The sequence below is a fragment of the Mchenga conophoros genome, linkage group LG7 (assembly GCF_057382185.1).
Source record: "Mchenga conophoros isolate Kocher_MC1m ecotype Shallow Benthic linkage group LG7, M_conophoros_male_GT1.1, whole genome shotgun sequence".
NCBI classification, from domain to species: Eukaryota; Metazoa; Chordata; class Actinopteri; order Cichliformes; family Cichlidae; genus Mchenga; species Mchenga conophoros.
In genome coordinates this window covers 49512777-49525359 of record NC_140532.1, presented here as the reverse complement: position 1 = coordinate 49525359, position 12583 = coordinate 49512777, and the positions used below count along the sequence as shown (strand labels likewise).

The 12583-nt window shown below is 42.8% G+C and overlaps 1 protein-coding gene across 5 annotated transcripts; it reads left to right on the top strand.

Annotated features, from left to right (window-relative positions):
* Positions 1-10268, top strand: nup54 (nucleoporin 54). Of its 5 annotated transcripts, none has more exons than XM_085279895.1 (15): positions 1-123; positions 506-613; positions 2453-2536; positions 2680-2715; positions 3221-3301; positions 4049-4213; positions 4529-4746; positions 4833-5020; positions 5117-5313; positions 5916-5970; positions 6569-6662; positions 7919-8026; positions 8292-8411; positions 9108-9218; positions 9691-10268. In XM_085279895.1, the coding sequence occupies exons 1-15, from the start codon at positions 81-83 to the stop codon at positions 9817-9819; spliced, it is 1737 nt and encodes a 578-aa protein (XP_085136021.1). In that variant the 5' UTR covers positions 1-80; the 3' UTR covers positions 9820-10268. The 5 variants fall into 5 exon arrangements, with proteins under 5 accessions (XP_085136021.1, XP_085136020.1, XP_085136022.1 ...); XM_085279894.1 differs by having other exon boundaries at positions 2680-2844; XM_085279896.1 differs by lacking the exon at positions 2680-2715.
* Positions 10269-12583: the final 2315 nt, after the last annotated feature.

Sequence of the window (12583 nt, the reverse complement as noted above, 5' to 3'; positions counted from 1 at the left end):
CCCAGTTGGACCAGAGTCAGACGAAGAAGCAGCAGCAGCAGAAGACGAAGAAGAAGGTGTCCGTGGTGACAGCACTCAACATGGCGTTCAATTTTGGCGGTGCCACGAGCAACCCAGCAGCAAGTATGGACATTTTTAGTTAATTATGAAATACTTGTAAGAGCTGGTGATGTGTCACATATTTCGTGTCGAAGCTAAAGCTGTGTTAATGCTTGTACATGAGTAATACATAGAAATGGTCGGCTAATGGTTCACCCTCAGTTGTTACGGTGGGTTCGTCTACCGGCTAACGACAGACATCACGTGAAAACAGAGAGCGCTTTTACACTTGAGTCAGTGCAACTAATGAATTGCAGTCGGATTTGTGTTCGCGTGTTTCGGTGCTAAACTGGGCTCCAGTGAGACCTAGCTCTTGTGGCTAACTGTTTTGGATGCCCGTGTGGAAGCTAATACAAGCTTACCCAGTACTTACAGCGCTCTCTCGTTGTTTGTTTGTTTCTAAAAGGCACGTCCGGGTTTTCATTCGGTTCATTTGGAGCCAAAACTACGCCATCGACAACATTTGGCTTCGGCACCCCAGCCACCACAACCACAGCCTCATCCGGATTCGGTAGTAAGTCCAAAGCTTAGACCCAGATTCACTCCTTACGGGGTTTATCCTGTACATGGGGCATTATCATCACGTAACCGTCACCAATGTGATCAAACCCTTCTTCTCGGAGCATAACTGAGCCCACTAGGTTCCCTCAGTCTAGGGCTCAAAGCTTCTGGGTGTTTTTGTTTTGTTTTGTTAGTAAGTTTGTTTTAAATTGAGCATTTCTTCACCTCTTGATGCACTTTCAACATATCTACCAGTTGGTTTCTTGGGTTTAAATCCTTAACATGGGCAATTTGGATGACGGGGCTCAACCAACTAACTAAGCACTCACTATATGGTGCACCTCACAGATACAGATAGCTGCTAATCAGTCCTAAATAACAAACTAATTAAATACTCAAATGTCACTCATAAACCTGAACTGCTTGGATGGGTAGTATCACACAACAAGCCATATTGTTTGTCAAAAAGTGCTCTAATAGGGTGATATGGTACTATAAGGTCATTAAGATAAGATGGGGCCTGATTATTTAAGACCTTGTATGTGAGGAGCAGGATTTTGAATTCAATTCCGGATTTACCAGGAAGCCAATACAGGAGAAATCTGCTCTCTCTTTCTAGTCCCTGTCAGCACTCTTGCTGCAGCATTTTGGATTAGCTGAAGGCTTTTCAGCAAGTTTTACGGACATCCTGATAATAATGAATTGCAGTACTCCAGCCTGGAAGTAATAAATGCATGAACTAGTTTTTCAGCTTCACTCTGAGACAGGATACTTCTAAATGCTCAAAAAGGCACCAACGCTATAAACATTGTCAGGGTGTCCAGTTCGTGATGAGCTTGATAAAGACCACCACCTGAAAGGTATTGGTCGTTAAGCAAGCATTCCTGGAGCTTCCCCAAGAGGTCTGGTTATTTGGATGGTCTTTAGTCATATAGGCCTAGAGACCGGTTGGCAACCATTCAGCAACCAAATGTGCATTTTCTCACTGTTTAGCGAGTAGTTGTTGGCTGTTGTTGCTGTGAAATTGGTGTCAAAAAAAAAGAATGCAGTGCTGCATTGAAGAGCCTCCTTGTGATTGCTAGCAGATTAGTGGTTGCCTAGTTTGCATGGAAGATACACCAGCTGCTCTCCATGCACTAGTAAAACTGTGAAAAGTGTGACACAAACTGTAAACTGAGAGTGTTCACCTTCAGAGTAAAAGTTGTATGTTTTGAAATATATTGGTTGGAATACTGAAGCATAATTTGTAATTTGATGGCTACAGAACTCCGTTTCTGGTTTGTCGCACTTTTTCCAAATTTCACTACGACTCCGCAAGTAGTTGGTGTTTGCAGACAAGTCTGCATCTTCCATAAGATGCAATCATAAAGGAGGCTTTTGATGCAGCATTTTCAACCGATTTCACTCAGTGACAGCCAGCTGTCTTTTGTAACCAATCGCCAACCAGGGAATGTGTTTTTTTTTTTTTGTTTTTTTTCCCTTGCAACCAGTGGTTGCCACTTAGTTGCCAGCTAGGCTCAAAGCCTGTGTGACTGCTGTATAACTAGGACCTTACTAGTATTCAGCACAGATAGTTGCATACAGTCCAAAACTGTCTGTACTAGGCTGTTAATGTGGTTTTCATAGCTAAAGTTGAGCATTTTATCATGGGAATGTGGGATTCACTCACATCTGGGAACTGCAATTGTGGGGACTTAAGTAAACGGTCCCTTTGTAAAAGAAAATTCCTTCAGGGGTTGCTACATAGAAGATAAAGACCTTCTTCTTGTGCTTGCTGTTAACGTTTTGTTTTACTAACTAATGCAAAATAAAGCCAATAATGTATTATTTTTGTGTGCTTTGCCTCCATTAGCTCTAACAGCCCCTGGTTTTGGGGCAGCCACCACCACCACTGCTGCACCAGCCACAGGCTTTAGCTTTGGCTCCACCAACACTGGTAAGACGCTCATTGTTCAGACTTTTCTTTTAAGACACTTGAAGACTGTTTTTACAATAAATGAGCCTGTGCTAAATCTGGCGTTGTGTCATTTAATTCCATGTCATTCTCTCTTTCTCGCTGCCTGCCTGCTTTGGCTGCAGGATTTGGGGGGCTGGGAGCTGGAAACACCACGGCTGGTGGGTTTAGTTTTGGGGGGTTCGGTTTAAATGCAAACCCGGCAGCAGTCAGCTTTAATGTGGGGTGCTTTGGTACAGCAACCACCACTGGCACAATTTTCAATTTTGGTAATAGCCTGGCTAGCACAGGTAGATGACCTTTGTGAATCAGTACACTCTGTCTGTAAACTTACATTTCTATCCATTGTTTGATATCTGTGTGGATCAAGGATCGTTTTCTCCTCACCTGGTGATTCATTTCATGAACACAATGCATCGCTGTGATTGCATGAAGAGATAAAATGTTGAATTTTTAGTCATTTCATTTGATTGCTGTCAAGAGTCACTACACTTTCACCTTTGTGTAGAGGTAAATCGCTATATTGTAGTGAAATTCTCATTCTCCTCTTATTAATCGTAGCAGTTGTGATTTCATTCTGTCATTCTCTCACCTGTTTTGTTTTTTGTTTTGCTTTTGGGGGGGTTTGTCACCTCATTGAGCACATTTCTTTTCTCTTCTTCTTAGGCGCGTTCGGTGGCTTCGGAACAACGACGACAACTGTTGCTGCACCAGGGGCAACATTTAGCTTTGCTCCCCCCGCAACAGGTTAGTTATAGAGCTGGTTTGAACCCCCACTCTGCTTTATTACAGTTAACATTTCTGTGCAAGCCAGGAAAGGTACATGAAGATAATGCTAGGTTTTTGAAGAACATCTTGCATTTCTGGCCAAATTGCAATGCACTGGAAGAGAAAAAAATGGGCTTTAATTCATTTCACATTTATTGATATAATGCAACTAAAGACCCTACCATAATAGAGATAAAACCCCAATAATCTAAGAGCAAGCACTTGGCGACAGTGAGAAGGAAAAAAAATTAACAGCACAAAATCTCAGGCAAAAGCAGGGCCAGCCATCTGAGCCTAGGTGGTAAACATCACCTAGGCTACTTTTGTGCTTATTTTTGACTCGTGCTGTGTCGCTCTACGTAATGCTTGTTTCAGTGGATTCAGTGTCATGAGTGGCAGTAGCTCACTGGAAAAGGATAGAAAATTTCATTCATTTACTTACACCTAAAAACGCTGCCACACTGCAGATAACAATGAAATGTTCACAATTTTATTTATTTAGATTGTTACCACAAATTTATTTGGAACTATTGTATCACTTTTAAGGCTTCCATTGTAAAATAACAAATGCTAAAACTGCCAAAAGTCCTTTTATTTTCTGCGGTGTCTCTCCAGCAAAGCTGGAAGCATATTTCCCAAACATTGTTTTCTAAACTGGTTTTTCATGAGCACTCGTACTTCCTCAATCATACTTCCTCCCTGTGTTTGCACGTTGTTTTGTTTTAGGAAGCCTGTTTGGTAACATGCAGAACAAAGGGTTTGGATTCCCGACTGGGCTTAGCACAGGGACTGCTGCAGGAACATCGGGATTTGGAACTGGAACTGGACTAGGAGCAACTAGCCTGGGTGGCTTTGGAGGCTTTAATATCCAGCAGACTCAGCAGCAGCAAGGTAAGAACCTCAATTTCCCTGCAAATAGGGGAAAAATACAAATAAAATGGATATCTGTTGAACAGAGTTAAAGCCAACCACAGCTATTCAGACTGATATTCTGTTAGAAACAAATCTTTTACAAAGTTCAAAACTGGTGCCAATACCTTGTTGTTATAATTATGCAACTTTGGGTATCATGAAATTGGAGACATTTCACTAAATTCCACATGATTTTCTGGCATCTTTCTTTTCTAGTAAAATGTTTTTTGAATACATTTGAAGAATAAGATAAAATGAGCTGTGAAATGTTTTACCTCTGGTTCCCGTGGCCAGGAGGCTTGTTCGGTCAGCAGGCGGGTCAGAATCAGTCCACCCAGCTTTACCAGCAGGTCACCGCTCTGTCAGCTCCCACCTTGTTAGGAGATGAGCGTGACTCCATACTTGCCAAATGGAACCAGCTGCAGGCATACTGGGGCACAGGGAAGGGCTACTACAGCAACAACAACCCACCTGTGGAGTTCAATCAGGAGAACCCATTCTGCAGGTTCAAGGTAAAGACAGAAAGCTCAGCACAGTGTGTTTGGTTTGTTTTGCTTTGAATTTTACATTGTAGTCATGTGTATCTTGTGGTTCCTAGGCGGTGGGGTACAGCTGCATCCCGATGAGTAAGGATGAAGATGGTTTAGTAGTCTTGATTCTTAATAAAAAAGAAGCTGATGTGAGAGCTCAGCAGCAGCAACTGGTCGAGTCCCTCCACAAGATCCTAGGAAGCAACCAGACCCTCACTGTCAATGTAGAGGGTGTCAAAGCCCTGTCGAATGACCAGTAAGTCATAAATATGTGATTATTTTTCTTTTTTTGTTTTTGTTGTAGTAGTAGTAGATCATGTAGAAACACTCTTGTATCTCCTGTCCTTTTTAGAACAGAGGTGATCATTTATTTGGTTGAGCGCTCTCCCAACGGCACCTCCAAGCGAATCCCAGCGAGTACCCTCTTCAACTACCTGGAGCAGGCTAACATAAAGGTCCAGCTCACTCAGATTGGAGTGGTCATGTCAGTGACGCGCACAGAGCTGTCCCCAGCACAGCTCAAACAGCTGCTGCAAAATGCTCCTGCAGGTAAATGTGCTTTGGTGTGTTCTTTTCTTGTGTACAGTGGTCCCTCGTTTATCGCGGGAGTTACGTTCCAAAAATAACCTGCAATAGGTGAAATCCGTGAAGTAGCCAACTTTATTTTTCACAATTATTATAGATGTTTTAAGGCTGTAAAAAGTTTAAACCTTCGTAGAAGAATACGTCCAGTATTATAGAATGAAACCAAAGGCACCCGCGGTTGCCTTTGACGGTGCAAAACGTTTCGTCGACGTTGTTGTTTGTTGGGGAGGAAACTTACAAACATACAGCACAGCACTTCAGAGTCACACTGCTAGCAATCGAAGATTTATGTAAATATGAAAAGCTGAATGCGCTCTGTACTGTACAGGGGAGATGGCACGATATTGATTGACAATGCTCTGCAGCCAATCAGGACGCAGAATATAAAGTGCTGTTTAAAAAAAAAAAAAAAAAAAAACATGCAAAATTGCACACACAAAAAATCCGCAAAACAGCGAGGCCATGAAAGGTGAAACACGTTATAGCGAGAGACCACTGTAATAGAGGAAAGTGTCATTCAAGTTGGTTGTTTTGAATAGTTGCCAATAATGTTTCTTCCTGAACAGGAGTGGATCCTATTATCTGGGAACAGGCCAAGGTGGACAACCCCGATCCAGAGAAGTGAGTTGGTTGTGTTGTTATAAGTTTTTATTATAATTAACGCAAAGTTACCCGAGTTTATAAAAAGCAAGACATCTGGCTAAATAATACAATTTTATTTAACTTAGTTGAACCAATATGGAAAATGACAGATAAACATGAATCGACTCCAAGTGTTCATCAGTCTATAACAAACAGTCTGAATTATTTATCTGTTATGATAAATAATTCAAAACCTAGTCTACTACATGACCCATAGAGGGCGCTAAAGCATAAGCATAAAGTCTGGGCTGACGATAAGATAACTGTTCTATATTGCAAACCATTGAGGGACCAGCAAACACTAATAAACAGCAAGTAAGCAAGCAACATACAAGAATAGAAATAGCACACTAGCATAAACATCCATGACCCCTTTTCACACATTTTTAATAAATTAGTTCATATTAGGAGAAATGTTTTTCTGAAAGCCTGAGTAGGAAAAGCCGAGGCACCAATTCCCCAGATTTGATCTAGTTCCGATAATAAATAGTTTCTAAAGGTTTTTTTGTGAGTTGTTACCGTTAACTACAAGTTCAACAAAAATTCAATAAAAGCTGCTGCTTCATTTTGTGTCCAGGTTGATCCCAGTGCCCATGGTAGGATTTAAGGAGCTGCTCCGCAGGCTGCAGATCCAGGAGCAGATGACTAAACAGCACCAGACCAGAGTGGATGTGAGTGTAGTAGTCACTGTTCCTGCTGTTTGTGGTTTTAATTTTCCAGATTTTTTTTCTTCTTTTTCTTAAAGGATTCAACATGGGTGCAGTGCATGTAAGCACAGGTGTTAGTAATGACATGAAGGTTCAGCTTTAATGTGATTAGAAACACCCGTGTTTACCTGCTATTTCAGGTAGAAATGTTCTGTTAACAACAAAATCAGTTTGGAAGCAAGTATATTTATATTGTAACACTTTGTTACGCTGATCCCAGCACGAGACGCACACAGTTCTCAGTTGCACTTTCAGGGGACGTTTATTTAAACACTGTCCAGATCGCTCAGTTCTGCTTTGGATCTCTCTCCTGCTCAGCCCAGCTCTGCTCCACTGTGCACTCTGTCTGCACTGCTATCCCCAGGCCCCAGCAGCTACTGCAATGGGAGAAAGTGTGATTAGTATGGTGAAAATCAGCTGTGTCGGCCAGCCTCCCTTGGCACGGTCTGCTGATCATTGCTCCACCCCTCCCTGCAGCTGAGCCACAAACCACACCCCACCACACACATATGTATATCATAGGACATTTCAAACTAAACTAGAACATGAGACCTGGTAGCTGTGTGGGTTCTCATCTGCTTTTTTCTACTTTTTAATATTGTCACTTGAGTCCAGTTCTAAGGCTGTTGGTCTTGAACTGTGTGTGTTTCAGCATAATGTTATAAATGTCAAAGTTCTCGTCACTCTGTTAAACGCTGCTTCAAAATGAGTCACAGTATCTGTTGTAGCGAGTGGACCTTTAAGTTGTATAGAGGTATTAGCCACACTGCTTTAATCAGGAAGAGGAAAGAGCAACAGAAACACCTGGATCTTTTTAACCTAAATTTCCTGGCAAAGGCGGTTAGTCAAAGTCACGGCCAAGCACAGGAGAGACGGCTACATAACTCTAAAGAAGTATTACATTTAAGCTACCTTGTGATTTACAGTCAGCTCTAATATCTGTGCAGATTGAGCATCCTTGCCAGATCAGGTTTGGCATTTTTCTCTGTTGTCCATGGCCCCTGCATTCAAATAATAAATTAATTTTGCTCCAGGTGAAACTTTTTCCAAGTCTTTTTGCATTCGGGCATGAAATTTTGGATGTGTGAAGACCTCTAATATCAAACATATGCTTGTTATCAGTTTTAAAAAAGCATAAAGTACTTGCAATCAAAGGAATTCTGGAAATGTCACAAAGGTTCATCCTCACTGTTTTCAACCATGCATGTGTGGACTTGCAGATTATCTCCAATGACATCAGTGAACTGCAAAAGAACCAAGCAACCACAGTGGCAAAGATCGCCCAGTACAAGAGGAAGTTGATGGATCTATCTCACCGAGTGCTGCAGGTTGCTGTCTCACTTTTTTTTTTTTTTTAAATAAGCCATTCAGACATCCCTACATCTCTGTTAAACTTAGAGTAACTGTAGGAGCTCAAAATTCACTGTTTACATAAATAAAAATAATGTGTGGGAATTGAAAAGTAGAACTGTGTTTTGCATGAAATAAACTGTCATATCTGAATGACATCAGTCTAGAGCTTTCCCTTCACTACTTTATAAGTTTTCTTTTTCCCTTCCATATTTATCTCTCCTCCTTTGTTTCCCTTGGAAGGTGTTGATCAAACAGGAGATCCAGCGAAAAAGTGGCTACGCTATCCAAGTGGACGAGGAGCACCTCAGAGTGCAGCTGGATACCATTCAGTCTGAACTCAATGCCCCCACACAGTTCAAGGCAAGTGTGTTGAAACTGTGGCTGCACAGTGCTATGTTCTTTCAAACAATTAGAGTCGCTATGAAATATTTTTGTAATCAGGTATTCTATCAATTCTCCATTGACTAATTGAGTAATCGCATAAATACGTTTGCCTTAATGAGGAAATAGAAATTATTCAAAAAGGGGAGGGGGGGGGGGGGGGGGAGATGGGCACCATCAGCAGGGAAATAACCTGGTGCCTGTCCATGAAGAGCTCTCAAAGAATCTTAAATTGCACTCTGAAATAAACTGGAAGCCAGTGTAGCTGCATCAAGATTGGAGTCGCATGTGAAAACTTGGAGGATTTCGTCAGAAGCCTGGCAACAGCATTTTGAACAATTTGCAACCGTTCTAGGGAGGTTTTGCTAAGACGTGTGTGTGTATAGTGCATTGCTGTATTCCAATCGTGACGAAACAAAAGCATGAATAATCATTTCGAGTTTGGGACATGACACAATGGAGCTTCGTTTTTTAGCTTAGTTTCTCTTAGCTGAGTGCTACAAAGAAACAATGCGAAGACTTTTCATTGAGGATATTTTTGTAATAGTTTTTCGAGTTACTTGATGAATCATTGCAGCCCTAAAATGAATGAACAGTTCGTACAGTTCTTAGCAGCTATTAGACGTCAAACGTGTGTTTGTTTTTTACAGTATTTGTTCTGTCTTTGTCTTACAGGGTCGGTTAAATGAATTAATGTCCCAAATCCGGATGCAGAACCACTTTGGAGCTGTGAGATCAGAAGAGCGCTACAGTGTGGACGCAGACCTCCTCAGAGAAATCAGACAGGTGAGTCGGAACTTTAGCACCTCTGACCTGCAGTTGTTGTGCAGGCATTCACAACATGTGTTCAGTGATTTCTGAAAGTCGGCCCAGGACTTAAAAAACACTAAGAAGGAGAACATTAAAGTAACATTTGAGTCTTCCGATACTAAGTTGCAAAAAGCTGAAAGATTATCATGATGTTAACATCCAGTCAGGGTTCTCACCCAGCTTCCTTCACGCGGGTAATCTCTGAGGTGCTGACAGTGACCGACAGAAGTAATCACTCTTGCACAGGTGCATTTTCCTTATTGCAAATAAGTGTAACATTGTAAAAACATTAGCTTCAAGGTCGGTCTCAGAGCTTCTGTGTTGTTTACTGGTGGCTCTAATCTGAGGAAGACTGCTCTAAACTTGTGGATGAAGGCGGAGACAGCTGAATGTTTAAGTTGTCTTCTCCCGGTAACTGAAACACTGTCTCCTTTTCTCTCTCTTTCAGCACTTAAAACAACAGCAGGAAGGTTTAAGTCATTTGATCAGTGTCATCAAAGATGACTTGGAAGACATCAAACTTATAGAGCACGGGCTGAGCGACAGCGGACACATGAGAGGAGGCATCCTCAGCTGAGTCTGCCCCACCAACCCGCACATGCTCAGACACACAATCCTCCCAAAAAAATGGTGCATCAGCCATTTAATTTAGAGGTAATCTGCACTGTAGTTCCCTGATAACCCCAGTGATATCTGAACCTGTCTGCTCAGATGATCATTTTGACTAGAATGTGCCTTTAAGTCCCCACATGGACAGGTTTATCATTTGCCCCACTTTCTGTACCAGGTAAACACTGACTGGTTAATCTGTGCTTTCTCAACTGACACAGCCCTAATGGAAAAGACTCAACAAAGTCTAATAATAGCTGGGATCCCTTATGTCAAATCAGATTATAATTATAAGACTACAAATGTGACTGGCATGTAAACAAGTTGTGTATGTCACCAGTGAAGACATTGTAAATACATGTTTGTTTTTCTTTTTTATCCTCCTAGAATGTTAATAAATTTCATTTGTTGAAAAAAGCACAGTGACCTTGCATCTCTTGCACACATACTTTAAACAATGGCTAATTTCCCCAATAATCTATTCCTGTGTGGGAAAATGTATTCCTGTAAGTCCACCTATTTTGTGATCTGAGCATTTTCATTGTTTTGGTGCAAATATAGAAACACCCGACGGTCCTTCTTTAGCTCTTCAGGCCAGCCCTTTCCAACATCTCATCAAAGCAGGGCTTGAGTTGATAGGATTTATGTCTCGGATTCACATCCCGGTGGAGATGAAAGACTGATTGGCAGTTGAACTTATTAGGCAGCTTTCATGCAGATTACATCCCCTCATCTAACTTCTACTTCAGTACCTGGCAAAGAGCTAAACATCTGAATTCTCCAGATCCGGCAGCCTTTGCCTCCTTACTTTCGTCTTATTGTAAATATTTAATACCCATTATTTGTTATTATCTGTTCATCTGCCTGTAAATATTTGGGGGAAAAGTCCACATAGACTACGTTGCCAAAACGATGTGAGCTACCTACACATTACACATAACAGCCACAGGAGCTTTTTATGATATCCCATTCTAAATGGAGTTCCCCACCATTGCAGCTATGAAAACCATTCCCATTCTTCTGGGAATTCTTTTTGCAAGATTTTCACCCAGAAGAACATTTAAGGCCGGACACTGAGGGCTTGGATTGCAGTCTCCATTCTACTTTCTCCCAAAGGTGTTCAGTGGGGTTGAAGTCAAAGATCTATGTGGACAAGTCAAATTCTTTCATATCTAAATTTTTTTTTTTTTTTTTTTTTTTTTTTTTTGTGTGTCCTGTTTAGATCTTTAGCCATCAGAATTGTTGTCTTAAGGCCAAGAAAGATGCCAAGTGGATTTATTTTACCAAGTGGATCATCATGGCCTTGCCATATTGGTCCATTTGATTGACCTTTATTATAATTGTGAATTTATTTTATTTTCAGTTGCTACAAACGGGACAGACATGACTGGGGGATAGGACAGGGAGAAAGAATGAAAGAAAGAGAGGGAGAGAAAGAAAACCAAAGGGGAGAAGAGACGGTGAGAAGGGGGGGAAGAAAGAAAAAAAAAAAAAAACACCTGGGTCACCTGTATGGAGAAAAAAAACAGAAGAGAAAGCAAACAACAAAGAGCAACATATTAAAAAAAAAAAAACAGCACCATCACAATAAACTAGCTAGCAGTAGATATCAGTAGATACTAAATAATAAACGATATTGTGCAGCACGCAAGATTAGACAGCGCACAATGTGCTTTGAGGCAGCAGCCAAGAAAGCTGTAGTCCGCGTCTGTGAATACCCGTGTGTACACCTGTGTGCATACCTGTGTGGATCAGCATGCTTGCATTCCAAAGGTTCCTTCATGTAATGATCTGTTAGAGGGTGTGGGGGGGCCACAGCCCCGTCCTCCAGGGCATGAAGCAGGTATGGAGGAGATCAAGACTCCAGACATCCAGAGGCCCCCAGAACACAAGAGACCAAGGAAGACCAACAGAGGGGCAGCCGCGCCACTGTCCCAGTAAGAGCTGAGGAGAGTCCCAGATGAGGGGTCGCGGAGCAGAAGCCAGGGGGGGTTGCAGTGACGCGCCCGTGAGCTCCGCCGGCAGCCAGCTGTGCCAGAGTGACCGAGCCCCAGGCCGAGAGGCCGGGGGCACCCCACCTCCGAAGTGGCCCGAGCGAGCCCCAGGCTCCAGGCCCCGATAAGCGGCCGCCAAGGAGTGAGCAGGTGTGTACCCGGACGCCCACCCCCAGACACAAAGAACCACCAACACACCGATACCTGAGGGAGTCCGCCACCGGCAGGGGAAGTGGTGGTGGGTGGAGATAGGCCTCCAAACCTTGGAGGGCCTGAGATGTCCCCAGAGAGGTGGCGTCTGATACCCAACCTGACATATAGACACAGACATACAGGCACACACAGATACAAACATCCATTCCCACCCTCATGCCCTCATATGCACTTACTCCACACTCAACCAACGTGGAGACAGACATAGAGAGGCGCTGTACACACGATCACACTCCCCAAGCGTACTCTACAAACCGGATCTAGGTACCCTTGCCCCTGGAGGGGGGAACTGCACCCAGACCCAGGTGGTGTTACCCTTTTCCCTGCGGTGGGGAGAGGCAGACCGCCCCGACTCCGTAGCAGCAGGGAGGCCCCACACTCCAGACCACAGTCGGACGGCCAACTCCTCCTAGCCCCCCCACACCAGCAGGCCGCAGAGAATTTCATATCTAATTTATCAAACCAGGCCTTTATGGACCTTATTTTGTGCACTGAAGCATAGTCATACCCAAGTCATTCCATGGC